The sequence below is a fragment of the Pungitius pungitius genome, chromosome 3, assembly GCF_949316345.1.
Source record: "Pungitius pungitius chromosome 3, fPunPun2.1, whole genome shotgun sequence".
Classification (NCBI taxonomy): domain Eukaryota; kingdom Metazoa; phylum Chordata; class Actinopteri; order Perciformes; family Gasterosteidae; genus Pungitius; species Pungitius pungitius.
The window spans coordinates 14,749,549-14,773,060 of record NC_084902.1 but is presented as its reverse complement, the minus strand read 5'-3'; the positions used below and the strand labels follow the sequence as shown (position 1 = coordinate 14,773,060).

The 23,512-nt window shown below is 44.4% G+C and overlaps 1 protein-coding gene across 7 annotated transcripts in view; it reads right to left on the bottom strand.

The window, feature by feature from the left end:
- Positions 1 to 23,512, bottom strand: part of tenm4 (teneurin transmembrane protein 4) — a 130,259-nt gene that overhangs the window by 4,752 nt on the left and 101,995 nt on the right. For all 7 annotated transcript variants that reach the window (XM_037454900.2, XM_062561250.1, XM_037454979.2 and 4 more), the window contains 8 exons: positions 21,593 to 21,825; positions 20,621 to 20,775; positions 15,723 to 16,600; positions 11,908 to 12,080; positions 8,957 to 9,192; positions 5,607 to 5,903; positions 3,014 to 4,628; positions 1,168 to 1,310 (listed from right to left, as the gene is read on the bottom strand). In XM_037454900.2, the coding sequence (XP_037310797.2) occupies positions 1,168 to 1,310; positions 3,014 to 4,628; positions 5,607 to 5,903; positions 8,957 to 9,192; positions 11,908 to 12,080; positions 15,723 to 16,600; positions 20,621 to 20,775; positions 21,593 to 21,825 (3,730 nt within the window). The remainder of the gene's footprint in view (positions 1 to 1,167; positions 1,311 to 3,013; positions 4,629 to 5,606; positions 5,904 to 8,956; positions 9,193 to 11,907; positions 12,081 to 15,722; positions 16,601 to 20,620; positions 20,776 to 21,592; positions 21,826 to 23,512) is intronic.

Below are 23,512 nucleotides of genomic sequence, written 5' to 3'. Positions count from 1 at the left end.
AATATAGTCAGAACTGCAACTCCATGTTAAGACTGTTGCATTTATTGTTTTTCACCGACTGCACGATTCCATCCTCCCATATCTACTCTCGGGTATTTGAAACTGGAAACAGCTGGGATGTCATTGGAGTCAATTAGAGCTTTCCTCGGCTGCAGCTCCTTTGTAGATTGGTACCTTGAGTGAGTTCAGAGAATCTCAGTGGTGTGTCAAGCACAAGCAGCACAAGTCAGTCCCAGGGAGCTTTGGTGGTAACGCTCCACAATGCTCAATGTAGACATAACTGGGTTATTATGGTTCTACACTTCACACACATGATTTGCATGATAACTGCATTCTGGAATGCTTAGGGTAACTGGAATTCCTTTAAATGGATATAAAGACCATCAGTGCACCTATTGAGGGGTGGTTTTGGCCAACGAATACTTGACGAAAGAAGTAATGCAAAATAAATCAACAAAGAAATAATAATATATGTAAAACTGACAGGGAAATCTATTTATGTCCACAGGCAGAAATACAGAGTGCAATGGATGTATTTGAAATAGCCAATAGTAGATAATATGACACTCCACATCGTTGCTGTTTCTATTTTTTACGTTCAGAGTGGATTTAGATAACCTTGTATTCTATTCCACCAGCAGCTTTCAGGGCTCACACTTGTTCAAGAAACACTCACAGTGGTGAGGTAGCAGCCAGAGTGTCACTCAACATGAATCCGCCCCCCTGACGTGTGGCATTCACTCGCCTAAGCTGTAACCGAACCCAAGACAACAGTGGCCTCTTCAATAATTCAGGTGATTGGGGGCAACTTGAAAGGGGCTGATAAACGCAGGAATTAGAGCATGTCTACTACTTCTCAGACCTTGGCTAACGCTGTAAGACTGAGATGAAATCAATGGCCAGCGGTGGGGGGAATGGAGAGTGAATTTCCCTAATGGCAGGACAATTACAAGAGCTGTTTAGCCTGACCCCATTTCCCAAGACGAGGACTAGGGGCAGGGACCTGGCTCGCTGGGCTGTGTTATGGCCCGATAGCTGGCAGCTCCTCTGGGAGTGTGGCCACACAGAGCATGTCTACTTGCTAATGATGTTGGGAAGGAATGGAGTTGAAAAAGGAGATCTTTGGCAAGGTTAAAGGTGGATTGGGTGAGAGTGACAGTGGCTTACCTTGGTGCTGTCCCACTCCTGTGTCTTGATCTGGGTGCGGACCAACTCGTAGGACGGCTCCATGGCCTGGGTGCTCGGTTTGCGATAGCCGGGGATGACGTTGTACAGTTGGAAGCCAAAGGTCACCAACCAGCTGTTCACATCTGCAGGGGAAGGAACAAACATCAGGTACATTACAGACATAATCACAACTGGCTCCAGATAAACCATAAATAATTCAAACCACTTGGAATTGATTCTTTTGAATTTTAATAGTTGGCTCTTTGCGGTCAAGTGGCTGTCTCCTTGAAATACTCATTACAAGGTCTGAGCACTTGGTTTGTTTGTGAAAGTGGAGGAGCTTTATTAAACACTTGAGATGGTGCCTATGATTTATGTCCACTCCTGCAGGTGCCACCCTAATGACACCCAGCTGGGCCCCAGAAAAGCCGAGGGACAAGTGAGAGTGTCTGCTGCGCTGATAATTATATACTCCAATTTTGTTGTGTCATTTTTATGCAGCGCGGACTTCGACGCGAGATGTTCTGATATCCTTATTTTTTTAATTAGAGAGAGAGAGGGGGGGGGGGGTGTTACTGTTATATTGTGGCACCTGGCAGAGTTTTCCTTAAATAATAAAGTGTTTGAGGACAATGAAAGGACCCTGATCATTTAGTGAAAGGAATGGAAATGTCAGCGCCATCAATCACAACAGAGGCAGACTCACTACAGTGTATCTAACAGGCTGCTTAGCATCTAAATGCCCGACAGTCCCCTGATGCTGGACTGTGGAGCTGAAAACCTCTCTCTGTAGGGCAGCCAGATGAAGGTAAATAGGTATGAAAAGGTATGAGATTAATTAACTGATAGCCGACACTCGCACTATTGAGTCAACATAATGCTTAGAGAACTCAGAGAATTAAATGTTCTATTTGCGAATAAGATCCGACTGAATCCGATTTGGTTTCATCCCTGAGCATTCAGTATCCTTAACATTGATGTTTTCCTTCCAAGCCCAAGAGGTTGACACAACCGGCTCTGGCAGAGGTTTCTGTGGATCCATTGTGCTCTCCATCTCCACTGGGGTGCTTTCACTGCCATTCACCTCCTCCCGACCACCAAGCAACACAAAACGATTCGATATTTCTGGGAAGGGACCTCAGTGCTGACTACAGAGGGGGCTTTGCCGTACAACATGGTTCCCTTTGAGTACTTTCAAAACTGGGCACATGCACATATGTATGCCTGAACACACACAGACACACACACACACACACACACACACATGCACACCTACACACCCACACACAGCAGAGCAGAAGAACAAAACCTCAGTGTTCCCTGTGAGGAAGCTTTTAAAAGCCTCCATAGCACACTGCTGTTGAATTTAAATTTTGGCAGAGCTTCCATTCCTGACTTGCTGTTTTGAATAAAAAACAAATAAATTTGACAAAAAGCCCTGAAATGAGTGTTGTTTGATGAATTTTAAGCACCGGGAGTTTCACATAGAAATGGCAACACGGGGAACCTTCACCTCCCCCGCCACGCAATTTAGCACTATAAAAAAGTTAAATGCACCACTGACTGATGTGGTAGGACTCACTTAACACTGGCTATTTATACACAGTTACAAATCACTTCAAATCATTATTTTGAGGATGCTTCCTACTGTTTTTAACTTACAGCCCTCAGAGGAATACTTCACAGAGTTTGCTACTCTGCAGAAGATGGCAGCTGAGATTTTGGAAGTCTCTTTGGATGATTTTATACTTTTTTTGAAGGGACACTGGGATCCACCCCTCTGCAAAGCACGGTTTGGGCAAAGAGCAAATTATCTCTAAATCACAGGTCTGTTAAATGAACTCACCAGTCATGTAGCACTTTATCTCTTCGTTGTTGCTGAGTGGATTGTTATTCTTGAACATATACAGGTTGAATGGCACAATGTGGTTGCTGTTGAGACGCTTCCACACGTCATGGTTAGGTGTCGTCCAGCGCCCAGCGAGGACATCGTAGTCCCGTCTGCCCATGTGGAGCAGCCGGCTGAGAGGCTCATACAGGCCTCCCTGGTATCCGATGATGAGCTGGAGGCTGGGGTTGGTGTCCAGGTAGACCTCTCCGAATGCTGTGTGGAGGACCTGCTTGATCATGAGGCCCGAGCCACTGAACACAGCCAGAGGGGTGCCTATGTTGTCGCAGGCCACATAAAACTCGTCCCCACTGCTCAGCTCCATGGCGAACAAGTGTCCCTGTAGGTCGTAGTACAGCGATGTGATCTCGGAACTGGAGTGATTGTACATGTGGGTAACCCGCGTGGGGCTGGACAGGTCGGCGTAGAAGAACTGCAGGTGGTGGCCCGTGCTGCTCCTGCTGGACACCCTCCTGCCAAGGCCGTCGTAACGGTATCTGATGCTCCAACCGCTCACTTTGTTGTACACCTTGACCAGCAGGCCTGCCGAGTTGTAGTCAAAGTAGTCATTCCCTCGCTGCTTGAGGAAACCGTCCTCGTCCATCCTGTACTGGACATCTCCCAGGCGGGTGATGCGGTCTCTGATGTCGTAGCGCAGCGGCGTGAGGCGCGCGGTGTTCCCGGGGCTGAGGAGGTGCAGGTTGCCGTTCAGGTCGTAGCTGTACCTCCACAGGGCCTTGTCGTTGATGGAGACCACCTGGAGTTGACCGTCGGCGTCATACTCGTATGTGTAGCGCGTGGTGTTGGCGTAAGGCCCGACCTTCAGCTCCTTGGCCACCACTCGCCCCATGTTGTCATATTGCACCATCATCCAGTACATGAGTGAGCGAAAGATCTCATACTGGACCTCCTTCACCCGGCCATAAGCGTCAAAGTGTTTGGTGTGGGTCATCACCGCCGTGGTGATGATTTGATTGATGTCGTAATAGATCACTCCAAATTTGCCGAACTGCTCCGTTTTGCCGGACACGTCGTCGTAGCGATACAAGTCGATCGGCAGCGGCGTTTCGTTGATGACGGCCTGCATGCTGGTGACTCGGAAGCTGTTGTCGTAGACGTAGTCAAATCTGGCGTTGACCAAGCCCTCTTCGCCAAACCGGAAAATCTGCCGGTCGATCAGCGGGCCGATCTGACGGTAACGAATGGTGCAGGTAAAGCCCTCACTCTGCAGGTTGACCGTCTTCAGCATGCCCGCCACCTCGTCGTAGGAGAAGCCAATGCGCGTGGTGTCGTAGAGGATCTCGACGAGCTTGGAAAGCTTGCCGTATTTGTAGATGACCCTGCGGCCCTCTCCGAGGTAGGTGGTCTGCAGCAACTGGCCCTCCTCGCTGTAGTCCTCGAGCACGGAGGCGTTACCTTCGGGGGGGCGGTAGGTGTTCCTGTAGTAGCCAATGGAGCGGGAGGTTTCCAGGGTCTGCCGCGCCACGTTGGGCATGGTCACAGAGGACAGTCGGTCGTTTTTGTCAAATTCAAAGATGTACTGCCTCTGGGTGTAGAGCAGCAGTACCATGGACTGTAAAGAGAGGTGGAGACAGTCTTATTTAATACTTGGAGTATTTTAAACACAGTGAGAGATTCATGACATTTCATGTATTTGGTACAAATGAATGCAAGAGAAGATTTAGATCAAAATAAAATGATCCCCCTTCATCTCTTTAGGTCTGGTATTGGTAACTGCGGTAATATAAACATCTAAAAATGCAAAATTATAACAAATTCAAAATTATATTAAACTAACAAAACAAAGATGTTACTTTCAATCTATTCCTTACATTACTTACCTGCTGTGTACTGTCACTAAGTAATGGTAGAGAACTAACAAGACACTGAGCTGGTATAGCACAAAACAACATGGAATATGTCAAGGGCAATAACACATTAGGGATGTAAGTTCGCTTCAGACCAAATATAATTCCCATCTTGAAAGTGGTGTTGATTTTCTTCTGACATTAAGATTTCCCTGAAAGGTGATTTCACAACAAGCTGCTTGGCAAATCAAAAATCTCCATTCGCACATTTCTTGGACCATTAAATTATGTTAGTTCAAAGGCTGTCACAACAGGCAGCCAGCATCTCAGCTCTCATATATCACTGAATAAAAAAAAACAGCTATAGACTTTTAGAAAGGCTAACATTTTCACATTACTCGTCGATGCCGGAGAAGCGTAGGTATTCACCTTCTCCCCAACAATCTATCCTTCAATTAGTGGGTAGAAAGTGACATTTCCCTCTGCTCCTCTCATTGGAGCTATTTCAGGTTGAACTTTGCTGTCAGACTGTGGTTACAAAGTATAACGTCTGCGGTGCACCAGACAGGTTTTAATTACATTTCTCCTGATGTCTGTGCGGGAGCCTGATAATGCAGCGCAAAACGCTGCTTGAGTATTAGAAGCTAACTTTTGACTCCAGTCTAAAATCTCCAGTCAAGGCTCCGTCTCTCACACTTTTGTACCAACCATTCACTCAACATCGCTACAACAACTACTTGTACCTTCTCAAGGTAAGTGTAGCTCCAGGATTTCCCATCGGCAAATATCTGGGAGGAGATTCTTCCATTCTGGTCATACTCCATGCGAACCGACATGGTACCTCTTTGGATGCCCGCTACATGGCCCCCGGGAGAATACGTGACGTTGACTCCATTCAGGCGACTGCTTGGCGCCCACAGAGTGGGCCGCCCGGCGTGGTCGTAATGGATCCGTAACGTGAACTTCCTGTGGTCGTCGTAGACCTTTTCAGTCCTGGTGATTCGATCAAAGTCCAATGACAACAAGTTCCTGTTATGAACCTATAGGAGAGGAAGTGGGGTTAGAAACGTTTCATCTGAGCACAGCAGATCCACCAAGGAGAAATAAACATATTGGGGTGTTTGAAACCATTGAGAGGACTTGGTGCGCACTGCTCTTCTGAAGTGGCACCTTATGCGGTGGGCTTTAATCACAAAGTGATTATTATTTCTTCTTTTCACAGCTGTTAATTACAACAAAGGAGCTGTATCTCAGGACTGCAGGAGCCATTGAACTGATGAAATTATAAGAATTACCATATTTCTTTGTTTGTGCAAAATTTCTGTGGAGTCTAAGTGGGAGTATGCCTATTCATGCAGGAAACATTAGAGTCACATTGATCATTACGTTTATTTTCACTGCTAAAGATTTACCAGGCACAGAATACGTTCATTCTATTTAGCCATTTTCTTTAATTGGAAAAGGAGAAAAAAATGAATTATTCTCTTGTGGAAATATTGTTTAAATGGCACTTTTTCTTGCGTCTCCTGAATGTGTGACACGGTGAACCTTAGGTCTCACTATGATCAGAGAGGAAAAAACGCGGCTCTGAAGAGTGTAATCCTTAAGACGCTGTCCAGGTCAGCATCCGCTGCCAGACTTCATCTAGCATGCAGCCCGTGTGCTGCTGCCAAAATCATCCACAAACCGCCCCAAACGCACCAGTCAGCAGCCTGTGTTAGCAGACGCTCCAGAGGAAGGAGAAATCAAATCAGGGTCTGAGGAGGCAAGTGCTACATTAAACACTATCTGGAGGATTCAGTCATAGCGATCTCTGGCGTTCATTCAAATGACCCCTCGAATTCTGTAATACTTCTCTTTTTCCTTGATGTACATTGCTTCTCTTCAGACCGTCTGGTTTAGTAAAAATCCTTGCAAAGCTCAAACACATCTTAGCCGTCGGGAAGATGCTTACGGCCACTTCCCAGACCAGTGCCCTGAGCAGGTCTTTAATTTCCAATTGCATTGAGAGAAGCGTGCTTTTCTTTGAAGGGACAATTAGACCAGAGGCAATTCATGTCATTGATACCTAAATGAGAGGAGTACTTTAGTACACTAAAAGCACAGGACACGACAAGCAATTTGAGCCCCAGGCCTCATCCGGTGGATCATGGAAAGAGAACCTGTCCACATTTGTTATCTTCTCTTTTACTTTAACTTACGGTTCGAACCGGAGCAGGACTGCAGTGACACGTTGAAAGGCACTATAGCATTCATTGTAATAAACTAGGAGGAGATTATTATAGATAAGAGACTGATATCCTAAAACACTGGTGTCACACTCTTTCATATGCAGAAAATACCTAGACTTACTGTCTGTCTAAAAAGATATTATTTAAAATTGCTTCCAACAGGAAAGAAGGTATAAGAAAGAGATAAAGTTATTCGTGCCAGGATCTGTTTCACAAAAGACTCAACAGGGTGGAAAGAAACTGTTACAAGCGGAGATCCCAAGATCCCATGAGAAATGAAACCCATTCAAGAAGAATTATTCGAAATTGGACACTGGTTCTAAATGGAAATCATAAAAGAAAAAGAAAGTACAAACAGAAGAGAGACTTTCACACTGCTTTAAACGTACAAAATTATAATTTAAACAGTCCTCAGCATAAAACATTATAGCTACATGTGAGAAAATTAATTGATTTCAACACATCAATGACAATATCTCTGTTATCGCATTTTGACTAAAGGATACGCATTCTATGTTTTTTTTTGTTTTCAGTTGGTATTTCTTTGAAAAAACTGACCAACAATACAGGACACCTTGATGATACTGAAATGCTAAAATACAGATTTACCAGCACCGTCCACATTTCAATTCCACATGGAAGTGGTTGGAGCTTCTTTCTATGGCTGAGGGTTTTCCCATTAATGTATATTTGCAAACTGCTGAATCCAAGAGGAGGGTTGGTTTCCATGGAGAGGAACAGACCGACTGTGGCTCCACAACATAAATCATGAGTGGCTAGGAGGGCGTTAGCCTGAACGAGACGTTGTGGAGGGGACAATCGTTGACCCACTTCGCCGTGAACAATGAAAACCACAATACGACAAACGCATGCATTTGTAGTTCAATGGTGCAACAAATACAGCCAGACACAAAGTGGAACACAGACAGCAACAAGCCAAACACGCTTTCTTCGTTCTCTCCCAGCCCAACAAAATATCTGCAAAGACTCTACCCACTCCTCCCTCCCACTGCCACACACTCAGCCAGCCACCCACGTAATATCACTTGACATGCCACTCAAGGTCGCCCGATGACTCCAGCTCCGCTCATCCCCTCTGTTCTTGCCATTAGGCTGCTCCCATTTCCTATCTCACCCCTGGGGCCATTGTCTGTAACATACATTAGACACTTTCACTTCCAGAGGGACAACGGGGCCATTAAATGAACAGCCAATGACAGACAAAGTGGCACCTCCCTGATAGCTGTCGCCTCCCAGATAACGTTGAAGACAACTCAACCCAAGTTGTGCAAAAACAATCATTGCTATATATATATACATACTTTTTATTTACATTGATAATGGATGCGAAGCAGTTGCATTTACAGACTCAATTAATTAAAATATAGTTTTTTTTTTCCTTTTCTATACAGTGTATATTAGACCCATATATGTATATATTTACATAAATGCACAAGCTAATCTGTCAGAGTGCATTTGAAAGTTGTTAATTAACCAAAGTATTTTTCAGACATTTCTTATCGAAATACTAAGACAACAGCAACACCTTCAGCCGGGTTTCTTTTTGCCGAACCCGCAACAGGTCAAATCTACTGTTTTGTTGTGTTGGACAAAGTGCTAATATTTGTGTGAACGTAACAATCTTCCAGTGAACCGGGCGACTGTCTGTTGAGCCTACACTTAACGTTCACACTGAGGGAAGCACAGGTCCTCCAGTCAGGGCTAGATAGTAAGTGGAGCCAAGTCAGGCACGAAGCTGAAATGAAATGCCATTTGGAGCGAATGGATTGTTGGATAGTCACCTCGTGGCCCTTTTTAAGTGTGTGTGTGTGTGTGTGTGTGTGAACACAAGTCGCTCTCACCCGTAGTCTGCGGCCGTACACAGTGACCTGGCCACGTGCCTGCTCTTTCCTCTGCCTCCACTCCACCAGGTTGAGGCCGTTGTCGATGGCCAGGGTTACGTTCCTCTTGCTGACAGTCGGGTTGACTGTGCCGGCCAGCGAGTGGGGCTCGGTGTGCAGGGACACCTCCATGCCATTGGCCAACACCAGCCGCAGCGAGCCATCTAGGCCGAGGAAATAGCTGTTCCGAACTTGTTCTGAAGAAGTACAGGGTGGGGAGAGAGAGAGAGAGAGAGAGAGAGAGAGAGAGAGAGAGAGACGTTTGGGAGGAGAAGAAGAGAAACAATCAATGAAACAATGGCAGCTGATGCAAGAGGTCTACATCTAATATTCATCTCAGTGAGAAACAAACTTAATGACCTAAAATGGCTGCTCGGCAGAAAGAAAGCCTTTAACAGCAGTATTTAACTGAACCCCGCCAATAACGTCGGGTCGGTGACAACAAAGATCAATAGTGAACGGTTTCACAGCGCCAGTAAAGTAAAGTTTTACAGCTGTTGCAGCAGCCTGGAGGACAAGGAGGAATGAACACTATCAAAGCTGTTAGCTTGCCTGTGGCCAAACACACAGGGGATACATCTGAGCCTGTCTATTACTGTCCCCAGGTGATAACAGCCTGTGTTCCAGCCCCAGACCAGTGACTAATGTTTCCACTGAGCGTCTCCTTCTTGCTTCCCGTCGGTAGACTGACAGGGCCCAGCATGAGCATAAGTCCCATCGAGAACAGTGGGAAACGAGTGGCTGGTCAAACCTGACGTTTATTAGTTGACTTCATTTAAAGGAATACAGCAACAAAAATCAGACTGTAATTTCCTCATGTTGACATTATGGCAAATTATTTTTTCTTTGCAGAGCAAACATGACGATACACATCTCATGCGTAGAGTTTTGTGTTCTGGATGTGCTGCACTGTGTTGAGACAGGAGATATGGGCAGAGGAGTCAAGGCCGACCTTGCACTGGCCCTTACCTCTCTCCATCATCCAGACACTTCGGGGGTTGACCAGAGGCCTCAGAGGGGGTGACCGTACCAAAAAGAGGCTGAGACCGTAGGAAACGGAAACTACTGCTGAATTAGGCAGTTCCCGCACTACGCATACTGTCAGGGTGGGAAAATACTTAAAACAACCGGGAGAACCCTGCAAACGTTTATAATGCAGACAACATCACAAATGGCCTCTCAGGGTCAGCCTTTTACTCCTTTGGGACATTAGCAATGACAACCCATCTAAGCCGGGCGATAAAAGTCTCCATGCTGTCAAAAGTCAGCTGTTCGTCTCTGTTAATGGACCCGGAGTTGATCCGTCCCTGCCCGGCCAATTGCAGAGATGTAGGTAATAGACGAGCACATCAGTGATCGGTAGGGATCACTGACGACAGTTTGGCACGACAGAGATCTTTCTTTCACTGTATTTACAAAGTATTCTTCTTAAAACAGAACCTATAACGTCGCAGTACATCTGGCCACCACAGTAAGGCTCACCTTTTTCAGTTATCAATAACAACTATTAATTCAAGAAATAAATAGTTGTTATTGATGACTGAAAATAATCATGTTAATTCATTAACCCAACAAAAAAATCACTAATGACACCAAACCTGATCGGAGGGACAATTACAATGAGGCTTCCTTGAATCTTACATTTGTCAAGTTCCATAATGACAAAATAATTAACAGCCCCGCGTTGGGCCAAAGCTCGCTCAGAAGAGGACAAAAACATAACCAGATGACCAGAAAGGAATCTTGAAGGCCGTGCATCCATTGTGCCATGTGATCGCCCCATCGCCAGCTTACAAAGCAGACAATGGCGAATTAATTAACAGCAGAGTTTCTGGCGCCGCTCTTTTCACTGGCGGATGTCTAAAACAAGGTCACAGCGGAGGCGACCAGTTCATCGAGCAGCGGGGGGGGGAAACCGGAGACAGTCGTCTTCCGTTTCAGTCACAACTCTGTGGTGATTCAGTAAAGGCCACATGATTGAGTACAACCTTCGAATCTGAATCAAATGTTAGAGGAAATGTAGGTATTTAACTTCAAAGTTGTTAACGGGTGGTCGGGGACAATGAGAAGATGGAAATCAGGTGGAAAAAGCCACACCGGGGTGCCTTCTGCCTGCTTCTCTCGCACTACATTTTTTAAACTTAGAGGATCTTGCTCATAGGCCACCAGCATTGTGCGTTGTGAATTGTGTTCCATGACAGAAAGTCAATATGTGTCTCCGTTCGGGGCAAATGGGAGTTGCCCTCAAATTTCATTAAAACAACAGAGGTGCAACAAATACTGCAGAGGTTAAGCCCTGTAATTGCTAATTAGTGAGACGCTACATCCTCATTTAAAGGGCAGCTCGACACAATCCCACAACGCATTTCTAACTAATTAATTAACCCCTTCATGTGGCCGAGCCAGTCGTTTTTGAGATATCTACATCTGAAGAGTCGGACCCCACCTCAGCACATTAAGATAGAGGTTAATGGAATGTTGTTTTGCTCAACGCACTGAAAAATGTCCTCGCTGCATAACTCACTCATTTCACTACCAAAATGATTTTAACTACCTTCGGTTTCTCACATGGCAGCAGCCCACGTCCCTCCTTCAAGAGGAAACCAACCCAGTCGAGAGCTTGAAGAGGGTTCATCCCAAAAGGGACCGAAGCCCATAAAGATCCATCATTGTCTTTTCCCTTACCCGACACCAGTTGGATGTGGGTCATTCTACGAGGACCTACAGGACCCTAACAATGCAGCTGGCAGAACCAGAATGGCACAAAAACCTCTTCAACACCCCAACAAAAAGCTAAGGATTCTGAAAATGATTAATTGATGTCAAAACTGTAACCATTAGCCAGTACCAAGTCTTTTAAAAAAAGTCACAAAATGTGTCTAACAGCACATTGAAAGTCATGTCAAACTAACCCTGCATGAGTGTGTAGAAGGCGCCAGAGGCCGACAGGTTGGTGGTGATGGTGATGTCCTCTTTGTTGGAGCCCTCTGTCTGGATGCGGACCGAGCTGTCGGCATCTGTGCGGTAGCTGCTCACTCGGCCCGTCGGGTAAGTGACGTTTGTCAGACGGCCGTAGCTGTCATACCTGCAAGGAAGAACATCGATGAGAGAAAAGGAGAGGAAAGATGGGGCATGTCATCCAGAACTGTGTATGAACTGTCACTGCAGCGGATTTCTAAACAGTGTCGTGGCCTTAAAAAAAGAATCCTCTGCAGAGCCTTGTTGAGATTTGTCATATGGTAAAGAAACAATCACAAATCACTGCACAAATGCAGTGAAGGTATGCATGCAGGTACATAAATATTTACACAAATGTATAGCATTGAATTGCATTTGAACTCGATTTGTCTGATTTTTCTGTATTGGTCTGACAAACTGTGCAAATGTGTCGACACAAGCACAAAATCATGGATGTCGAATCCCTTTGGACTTTTCTAACTTTCGCAACCAGATGCAAAAGTGACATTAATCTGAACGATACCCAGTTTGTGGGTAACTTTTACAAGAAGGAGGCACACAACTGGAAGAAAAAACAACTCAAAAAACACCAAACTACTGTCAAGGAAAAACGATGATGCCTATGACGAGAGGGCACAACCTGCTTATTAGCTTAAAAGATTAGCGATATCACCTAATCTCATTATACAGTCTATGAAATAAGAGCGCTGAGGTGCGACTCCTTGGAGAGATGCTCCCCAGCCTACGAATCAGTCAGTCCCTCACATACAGGAACATGAGTGGCCAGATTGTTTCATTCTGCTCGGAAAGCACATCAGCATGGCACAATTGGAAATCTTTCAGATTGCAGGTGTTTCCGAATGCGAAAGAGTGAACGGTGCATTACATAGAATGAAGACTCTTATTTGTGCTCTGAATATAAATGCCGAAGCCAACTTCTATGTTGCTGCCTGCCATAATAAAGCCTCTAATAAAGGAGATGGCGGGTGCTGGCTTACAGATATTTCCTCAGAGCTGCCATCTCAAATATCCAATATGGAAAGGAAGAGAGGGAGAGGAATCATCTGCCAGAGATAAATGCTATCTGATCGCAACTGCACCCGGGACACGGATTCATATATGCATTTCAATCAGAGTTTTCCACTTCAGGAAATACTAAATATCAGGGCAATTCATATTGAAAGCATTTGATTTCTTTTGATAAAGCTGGTATTTTATCAGCAGAATATTCTGTCGTCGTTTGTCGTCATACAATCAAAGTTTCCGCAGTGAAAGCACTCAAAGTTATAGGTTATCCTTCACCTCTGCACAAAAGACAAGGCTCCGCAGGACCAGAAATGTCGTTTTAGAGCGACGCTGCGTGCCCCAACTTGATCACTGACCCACACTCTGTCTCAATTAGGCCCTTAGGCCACCGCCAATTCCTGGGGCTTCACCGCCGAGCTATATTGGCTCCGGCCTGGTTCAACTCAGCTGTCTATTAGCCTGCTTTCTCCTGACATGAGGGGCGTGCGGGGGCAGGGTGCTCAGCAGAAGGAGAGAGGACTGCTTTCCCTCTGGATGGCCAAGAGTCCGCTTGGATTGAATCACCTCTGTGTCACGTGCTAGCTCTATGACCTTTTCACGCTGGGGCCCAACAATAGGCCGGACACTTCATATCAGCGTCCCCCTCCGGCAAACCAAGCTTTAATCTTGTGCAAAGCTATTTTCACCACCTCTTGCTGCCTGACAACCTCGGGACACATGATGTGACTGATGACTGTGGGTAAGATGTACATTCAACAGCCACGGGAGAAGTTGTTTTACATGGTTTAGCTGTTATTATTGATGTATTAAAATCAAACCAGGAACATTTGCTTGAACCCAGTAACTAGATGCAACTAGATGCAAGAAAGAATATGGCATCTTTCAAAATGCCACATGATTTAATTGATTTATAGCAAGCTGTAAGCATAAGCACTTATCTATACAACAAAAACATGACGAGGTCAGTGGGGCATCTGTGTATACAGTAAATGTCGGAGCAAATGAGGCTGATAAGGGTTACGCCTGTCGGACAGTGTAGCGAGCTGTCTGTTTTTATCTCAAGTCAGTCCTTTTCCAGTTTCTGCATTCACACAAATTAATTTCAATGTATGACGTAAGAACACCATTTATATGGCAAAAATGTTCAGCAGTGCAGCGGCGGTAAATTGAGGTTCAGTTTCATGCCAATTTGGATGACACCAAATTACAGTGGAGGGACATTCAAAGCTAATTATTCCAGAAAAACAAATAGGTTCTTGTAGTTTAATAGGTAAAAAGGTATTTGTGAATATGAAGTTTTCACACAGTCCCATTTATGAAAGTTATTGTACATACTGTACAGTCACTCTGTCATCACGGACAAGGTAGACCAGGATGCAAAGGTATCCCGCTTTGTTCCAGTGACTTTATTCTCTGTGATGTTCTTTAAAGAAAAGGATAGATCATACATTCTGAAAATGTTTTTTAAAATGTTGTAACTATAGGGGAGATTTTAGAGAAATCCAAGATATCCTAAACATCAATTGAGTCCATTGAGATATTTGAGTGTCACTGGAGCAATAACGCTCTTAATGTTTCTGGGGAAAGCATTCATTTTGAAGGAACTCAAAGAGAAATAATTCAGGATTCCGGCGCCCAGCTGAATTCGTTGAAGCCGTAGGCAATCCGCTCTACCTTGAGAAAATATATCTGCGAAGCCGTCTCAGGTGAGTCAAACACAGGTGATACATGTCGGCACAGATCAAAAAGAGCGTCTGATTATGTGTCAGAGTGATATATTCCTCCAGCAAAGTGTAACATATGCGTGACCAGCCTAATCGCGCTTTTTGGAATGATACCCTGTTAGCACAGTGTCCCATGGTACAGTATGTTAAACTAAGGGGACAGATTGCTCCGTCAAAGTCACACGACCATGAAATCCTGAGCTCCAACACTGCAGCATATGGGAGAGTTTCAATTGTTCCCCATTTCCGCCTCTGGCTATTTTTTAACCTAATATTTCCGCGGCTTCATACACCTACGAGTAAAATGTGCCAACCAGCAGATCCGTGTTGTTCCTGTATCTGACAACTCCAAACAAGCAATAGTCTGCGGTTTGTCACTACAAGCAAGGGCGCACTAGACTAACATTTCATTCAGTAATCCTATTTTGTGTGATTACAGCGAATAGGATTACAACCAGGATTACATTACAATCTTTCACAGGTCTTGTATCGGGAGGGACTTAGACGGCAACAGGTAAAAAGGTAGCGTGGGCGCCAAAATAGTTTAACTTATGATATCAAAGAGTTTCCAGTTAATATATTCCACAAATGACAAACTATATTGGATTTAATCAATCTATCCAGGGCAACAAATCGCACCTCTTAGTTTGTTGTGATATGGTTCCTCTTCATCACAAACTCTCCTGACATTTCCGGTGCTGCAACTTTCTCAAGCCACGCAACCAACTCTTTCCCCAAAACTGATCTTTCCCGGCCCACAGCCCATACTCTAATTAATATTATATTTCTCAGTTTTTATACCAGTCCACTTTCACTTGGTCGATGCCAGGGTGTCTTGTCTGTCCAGTCTTGTAGGATTTGCCTGTTCTCACTCTGTCTGCTGGTGTCTTGGACCTTACAAATCTGGACGGCCCCTTTTTGGCAAAGTAGCAATCTATGATCAGCTCATCTGGCATTACAACTCTAGGTGTAAGAAATACAAAGAGGTTTTCTTCTTAATGTTGGTTAAAATCACTTACTCAAAGAAGGTTGTCCATCCATTTTCATTCGTCTTAGTTGCGAGGAGTCCTGAGCTTCCGTGGTAGGTCATTACAGCTAGTTCTTGACCTTGGGCAGCAAAAGTTTTAAGGGCATTATTAGTGCCAATGGTGAACCAGAATGTCTGCCCATCGGGGACCATCAGCCACAGAGGCATTCCTGTCGTGTCTCGACGAATGTTCACTACGTTTTTGTTCTTATCAGTGATGCTGGTCAGATCTCCTGCTCCCGTGTAGGTCAGATTGTAGAGGTGGTCTCCTGTAGTCAGACTCTGAGTGAAAATGTGGCTTCCGTTCGAGTCAAACAGGTACAGTTCGTCGTGAATGGGAGAGGACACTTCGTACATGCTGAGGGGATTCAGGTAGGGCTTGTTTTTGCGCACAAATCGGATGCGAATGTTGCCCAGATCCGCGATGTAAAGCTCGCCGTCCGGACACACCGCCAGAGAAGAGGGCGCATTCAGCTTTGCATCCTTGGCGTAGCCTTCATCCCCAAAGTAACAATCACAGTTGGCATCATTCTTGCAGTCGCAGCCACTCGGTGCCCCTGCGACCAGGGAGATCTCTCCATTCGTGGACACCTGTCGTACCCTGTTAATTTTCTTCTCATCTGACTCAGCAATATACAGAACGCCATTGTGGGACACGGCCAGGGCGTTGGCGGACTCGAGGGTGGCGTGGATGGCCACTTTGCTCATGAGGAAATGGTCGATCCCAGGCACTTGGCAGTGCATGGGGCGGCCCGCTACAATACGGACTTGATGGTTTTCTGAGATCTGGAGCACAACGTTGTTGTCCAGGACGTACAGGGAGTTGTCCATGGGGCTCACCGCTAGGTCTGTGGGCCACTCCAGACGCACCTGAGAGGAAAGAAAACAGATACCTTTATTGATCCACACATTCTACACTTTATCCAAAGGAAACTGTATCTTAAGGGCAGAATTGTTGAAAAATGCTTACAAAAAAAAGGTGTTCTATCTCATAGCTTACGCCTGAAGCAAAAACAATTTTTGGAACAATTTATTATCTGACAAAGAGGAAGATAGCAGCCGGTGAGTGGGATATACAAAAAAAAATCTTCAGAGGATCAGAGGTGATAACAATAGTGAGGAGGAAATATCAGAACAGAAAAGGCCCACACCAAACAATCAGGAGAACTCCGGACAACCGAGGACGAGGCTGCGGCATCCATTTCCTTTTTCTTTGCTTTGGGTTATTCATTTTGACAAGTGATTGCATGAGTCCTCGAGAAAGAAACTGGAGCGTGCGCCCCAAATGAAAGCCTAGCCTGCCTCCGGCCTCCCTAAATTATGATTTATTGTTCTGATTTTAACAAATTGGAATGATTGCATTGATCCAATTTACCGGTCTCCTTCTCACTTATGATCCCAGGAGGATGTCTTGGGAACATAATATGAAGTGCCACATTTCAACAGAAAATTTGGAGCACCATCAAAGGAAACTGATTAAAACCTGGACCCGAGCACAGAGAAAGGTCCAGATTTTAGGGTACCTATTAAATGGGGGGACTTCAGCATTGTTTTCAAAAATGAAATGAAAATGTATGGACAAATTAAAATGGGAAATGTGAAGGTAAATTGATGTAGCTGGAACTGTGGTTGACGAATTTGTCACAATGATCTTGGGATACAAATTAGGTGATCATATCGGTGTGGTGGAAATTTGTGGATTAAGCCCTTGAGAGAAATTCAAAGTATCTTGAACTTGCTTAGTGATTAAGTATTTATAACTAACTAGAATATAGACAAATCATAAAGAATACAGAAATCCTCAACACAAGCCGTAAGCACAGACAGAAGTTTAAATGACTCAATTCAGCTGAAAAGGGACAGATTGTTCCCTCTCCCTCAGAGGAGCAGGAAGATCTGACAAAGCTTCTTGGGGAGAATTGACGCTTTAATACACATCACAGAGTTTGTGTTGTCCAATCAGACAACCTCCCTGCACAAAAGGATTTTCAGTAGGAAACCACCACTAAACCTTCCTTAATGTGACCCAGGCAATCATGTGTTGACAGACAGAAGGGAAGACAACCAATGATCAATAAAAGCACACAATGGATTCCAGCTGCAAAAAAAGGATGTCACCCTGGACTTGTTAAGGTCACAGGTTTCCCCAGAAAGGTCACACACCGAGTTCGAGCGAAAGTCACAATGTGCAGATATACCAATTCTCCCCCCACTATAGGCGTTATGAATTCACCAAAGACTTTTCAATTCAAAATAATTTCAACTTAAAATGTAGGAAAAAAGCCAAGGCTGACACATTACGTTCAACTTCTTTTTGCTGTTCATTAAACAAAAAATACGGCACTTAATAGAAGCAGAGAAGTCTGCCCTTCATTTCATGCCTTTTATTTACCTGCTTTTGCCATTTTTTCTAATTAAAAAGGCAACTCTGACAAAATAATGAATGAAAACCCGACATGGGATTCTAAGGAGATGATTCCCTTCCACTCTCTACAAGAAGAGCATTTAATTGAAAAACAGATTTGAGCATCGTTCACAGCTCACATCCTATAAATGTCCCGCCATACCCCAAAAAACAAAGGAGGTTTATATAATAAGACATATCTTTGGCCACATACAGCGCACAGAAGACCAGTGGAAACATGTCTCTCAGTGAGCAGAAAATGCATTTACTTGGGAAATGAAGAGGAGACGTTAAATTTCTTAAAACCTATTTCTAGTCAACACTAATGGTTAAATATTTCATGAGCCTGTGTGTGGAGTGGCCGGGGGGAGCTGACTGTAAGGAGGTTTTCACAGCACTCTGACTGATGAGGGGGATTTTTCCCATGCTGCCGTCCCATATGCTGTAACCCGATCATTCGCTCCCCTTTACACAGCGGGGCAGCTGTCTGTAGTGTCTGTCTGACCTGGCCGCCACCAGCAAAAAAAACAAAAAGCTCTCATCACCCCGAGGAAACGAGCCACGGATTTGCCCCAACAGAGGTATTTTTAAATGGATTTGAACTTGTATTAGAAGTGTAATGTGATTTTCCATTAGCAATCTCTTCACTCTGCCAGCATGATGCCTGTCTGAAGTAGAGTAATATGTCATTATTTGAAGTCCCTCTCAGATTTGAACTGAATTCAATGTCACACTCAGAGCCCAGATAAAGCATTCTGAAGCTGCTAACACCCTTTGAACCTGTTCAAGAGATCTGGTTTTAAGACGTGGCTTCCTTCTATTTAAGTTGGAATTCGGCAGGGGGTGCGGATACGATTTGCAAGAGAAAGATAAAGGGGAAAAAAAGATTTCCGTGAGGACTTGCGGCCTTGGTGTAAACAAATTAAAAGATTCACTAACTTTTGTCTTTCTGCAATAAATTAATTTGAAAGAAATAAAGAGTACAGAGCTGCATGTTGGATAAAGAGTGAATTTGCTGCAGAGTGCTCGCTTCTGATGAGCTCATCAGGGGAGAGAAAGAGACACATTTGGCATTATTTTTCTGCCTAGAACAGGTGAGATACAGTAAAAGAAATGACCACTGTGATGTGGCTTCTTCAGAGAAACGCTGGTCCTAAGTGAGGGATCGGGAGTGTTTGAAGTGGGAAGCTATGTGGCTTGGATGAATTTTTAATGGATGCTTTTTGCTGTCTGAGTGTGTCTGGCAGTGCTGGTGCGATTTGTCATCGTTGCCGAGCTGCAGTTGGTCTGCCTGTGTCCTCGGCGCTGCGGAGCACGGATGGCGAGCATCTATAGGCGCTTGTGTTTGTGGTGTTTGTGTGCAGGGATGGGGGTGAGGGTGTGTGTGTGTGTGGGGGGGGGGGTGGACAGCAAGCACAGGTCATGAGGCGGATGGTGCTCCCCCAGGGCTGGAAATGGGCAGCTGGAGGCTTTGCTCCCTCCACTGAATTACTGAATACATCATTTCACAGACACACAGAAAGCTCCTCTCTGCTGGCATCCCGGGCCCCCTCAGGACCTGTTTGCTCGTCGTCGTGCTCTATAACATACAGCGTGGGGTAAGAAACGTACTGCTGCATTGCACATGGAGCAGGGCTAAGACATCCATCAAATCTTATCCATAAAGCCTATAAAATGTTCTATCCATGGGAGTAAAACTATTACAATTACATATACTGTATGTGTATATGTGAAAAAAAGAAACACATAACCAACTGTGGAAAAAGATATTTTCAGGAAAGTTAAACAAAACCTCATAAGGCTGTTGGAGGATGCATAAAGTCTGTCTTTATGCATGTGACCACAGTGCAGTGCCCTTGCCTGGGGAATGTGTGACTGAGGTAACGGGCTGGTCTATATGTGTGTATATTTGTGTGTGTACATGTGTTTGTGTGCCTCATAGAGCATGTGCGCATGAATCGAGAGCCAGCTGGGTTAAAGGTCATCTTCATCATCCCCCCGCGGCTGTAGGTCGACGCCCCATTGTATTGGGGACTGTGTGGCCATTTGACGCGTACGTCAAAGCTGTGGGGACTACCGGGGTGTGGCGCTTATTCCAGTATATGGCAACTAATTTTCATTCAAATCTGTTTGCTTATTAACCATTAGATGATTTAATCCTAACAGACCAAACTAGTGATGTAGGTTTTGGAAAAACAGGTGCAACATGTTAATAGTTGTATTTAATATTTATTTAGTAGCAAAACAGAAAGCTTTCCTAAACCATACATTGCCTTTTGGGTGAACTTAAGTCTTGCACTTCATCACTTTACAAACCCGTAGTTTGTACCAGTGGCACAGACACTTTACTGACTTGAATTTAATGGAAAGAAGGGAAACAGAATTCAGCTCAAAAGCTCACATGGGAATGTCAGCATCCTTAAGACGGGTCAGTCAAGGAGAGACAGGACAAAACATGCCAGCGGCTCAGGTCAGAGAGGTCCTACCTGAGAGATGTCCATCACTGCATCGCAGCTGAGAGGTCGGGCAGAGGTCAGGTCATTGAAGCCCAGAAGAGTAGAGATGATACCATTCTGATCAATCCTACGAATCATGGTCCCATCCACAAAGAAGATTACACCGTACTTATCCACCGTAATGCCTGCAAATAAAAAGTTACCCCATCGACAGGAGAGTGAAATATGCATCAGTTATTTTGTTTATCTGGGGCTTTTATGTGCGGACACAGCACTACTAAATGACAATCCAGCGCTATTCACTGCAATGAAAATTAAAGACTAATCACAGCAATGAAAGCTAATGCGAGCATTGATTTTTCAAAAAAATCAATAAAGGAGAACAATAGACACATCAAATAGATGATGAGTGCCGTATGTATTGATTCTATAAAAACAAAAAATGTCATCATTATAAACTTTCTCTCATGCTCTCTCGGCCTCAAACAACAATGGAGAGTACTAACTGTAGCCGGGCACATCTCTGCATTGTCTATCGCTTCAGGGTGTGCCAAACAATATCCGAGCGGCTTTGCACATCTAGTCAACAGTTAAGGCAGAGTGTTCTATTTTGAATGCAAACCTGTAATACACTGTTGCCTACGTGCTTGTTTTCTGTGGGACTTGACTGTTATTTCCGAGCATATGAATCACGATGTCATGCCGATGGAGGACAACAACAAAAGCGTGTGATATAGTGACTAATGCATCAGCCGGATATGGAAACAACAAGACAAGGACCCCTGGAGACAAAAGGAAAAGCATGCTATAAAAAAGTTTTTAATACTAGTGAGCTATATATACGCAAAGTTAGTAATGGTGGTTGGATAGGATAACATAATGCATGAAAACGAGTCTTGATCCAGCCCCTGGGACTACCGCCTTTAACCATCTAGCTTGAACAGAAAAAATAAATCCTGACTCGGCACTGTACACTGCGCCATTACAACCTCCATACAATACCTCTGGGGTTGGTGAGAGTGGCCTCAACGCCCTTTCCTCCATCCCCGCAGCGGGCGTCATCGTATGGGAGACACTGGTCGCCGGTGCCCGCCACCAGCTCTAGATTCTTGGCCACATCTTTCACAACTTTCATGGATTTAACCTTGAAGACCTTCCTGCTGCTGGTGTCCGAAAGGTACACGGCACCGTTCACCGGACTGGTGGCCAGGTAGTATTTGTGAGTGGGACTGTTGCTGAGAGAAAGGAAAAAGGGGGTGAAGAAGCCAGAGTCAATAACACTGGAAGATATACGGCGCTTTCAAATAAGAAACAATGTTTAATAGAATAAAAAATGGATTCAAAGCCATTTAGAGTCAACTGTGGTAAATTACAGTTTAAACCATGGACACAGAAAAAGAATAATGGAATAGGATTATACATGGAAAAATAGAATTAAAGATTAAACTTGACATAATAGTGGAGCTTATAACTCATCTACAATACAGTCAGCTTAGTTAAAAAATCCTTGGTGTCAAAAGGGAGTAAAACTGAACTTTTCAAATGTGATGTATACACAGAGGTCATATATCTAAATAGGGAACATGTGTAAATACGGATGTCTCCTTTATTTCATATTGTTTGAACAACAGAAATAACGGAGGTGATGCAGATCTACAAAGACAAAGAGAAACCAACGTCTACTCAGTCATCGGATCCCTTGACGGACGTTCTAAGTACTCCCTCATCCCTGACCCGAGAAATCATGGCGATATTATCTGTCTATAGCCTGATAGGGGAACAAACAAGTGAGATTTCCGGTTCACTTAGGACTTCTTTAGAGAAACCCAAATGCAAAGCTGAAGCAATAACACACATGTGTCCATCAGGCACAGCACAGAAGAAGAAAAAATCCTATTAAACTTCCAACCGAGTCAGCAAAGCAATCTTTCATATCCACAGGAGGTTGCCCAACCTGACAGAGAGACAAAAGAGACAAATATAACCAGTCCTACTGTGGCGCAACGCATGCAATCTATTGGCACACTCCAGTCAGAATATAGGTGTCAGAAAATAAAGATGAGTGTTAGTAGACAAATTCATAGAAGTCATTAGGCGTCATTACATGTCGATCGTCCATGTGCCAAAGTAAGTCTCTTGTGTTTCCAAGTCCAGGTCCTTGTTTTTTGTCGGTTTTGTTTTCTCTTCCTTCCTCCCCTTTTTGGTTGGAGCGATTTTGAGTTTGAGTTTTTTTGACAATTAAAGTCTTTTATTTTTCAACTCTGCATCTGACCAGTTTAACTGTGTAGTGTTTAGCGCACCCTTAACGATGACCAGCCAATTCTGGTCACGATACAGCACAGTTCTGCCAGACCCGATAAGCATTTCCCAGAAAGCTGTCAACTACAACCTTGAGGGTTCTTTAAGGCCTTATGGTCAGCATGGCTGGGCCAAAGCTCATATTTTTATAATACAGCACGAAAGAAAGACCAGTGGGTCTGTGTGATTGTCAACTCTGGTATATGTACATTTAAATGACAATTGACCTTCAATGAATCAGTGATGACAGGACAATGCAGCAAACCTCAGGCACACATGTCACAATGAGCCCACAGACCAAGTTGACTGAGATGCTGGTCTACAGTACATTCCAGGTACAACCGGCTTAGGAAAAGAAAACACTGGTCTCGGAGTGGGTCAATATCAAGCTCCAAAAAATGGCTACTACTTTGCATTCTATCTGCCATGTGTAATCGGCTGATACCTTATCAGCCCCCACTTCCATGCATAACAGTATTGGTCCCCCCTGTAGTGTTTGAAACTATAAGGCGTTATTCCATGACCTTGAGCCTTGGCCACATATTCCATCTATATTCACTGACAACATCTAGTTTGTAGAAGATAATTGGATTTTGCTGCATGCTGACGCTGCAATGTAGGGAG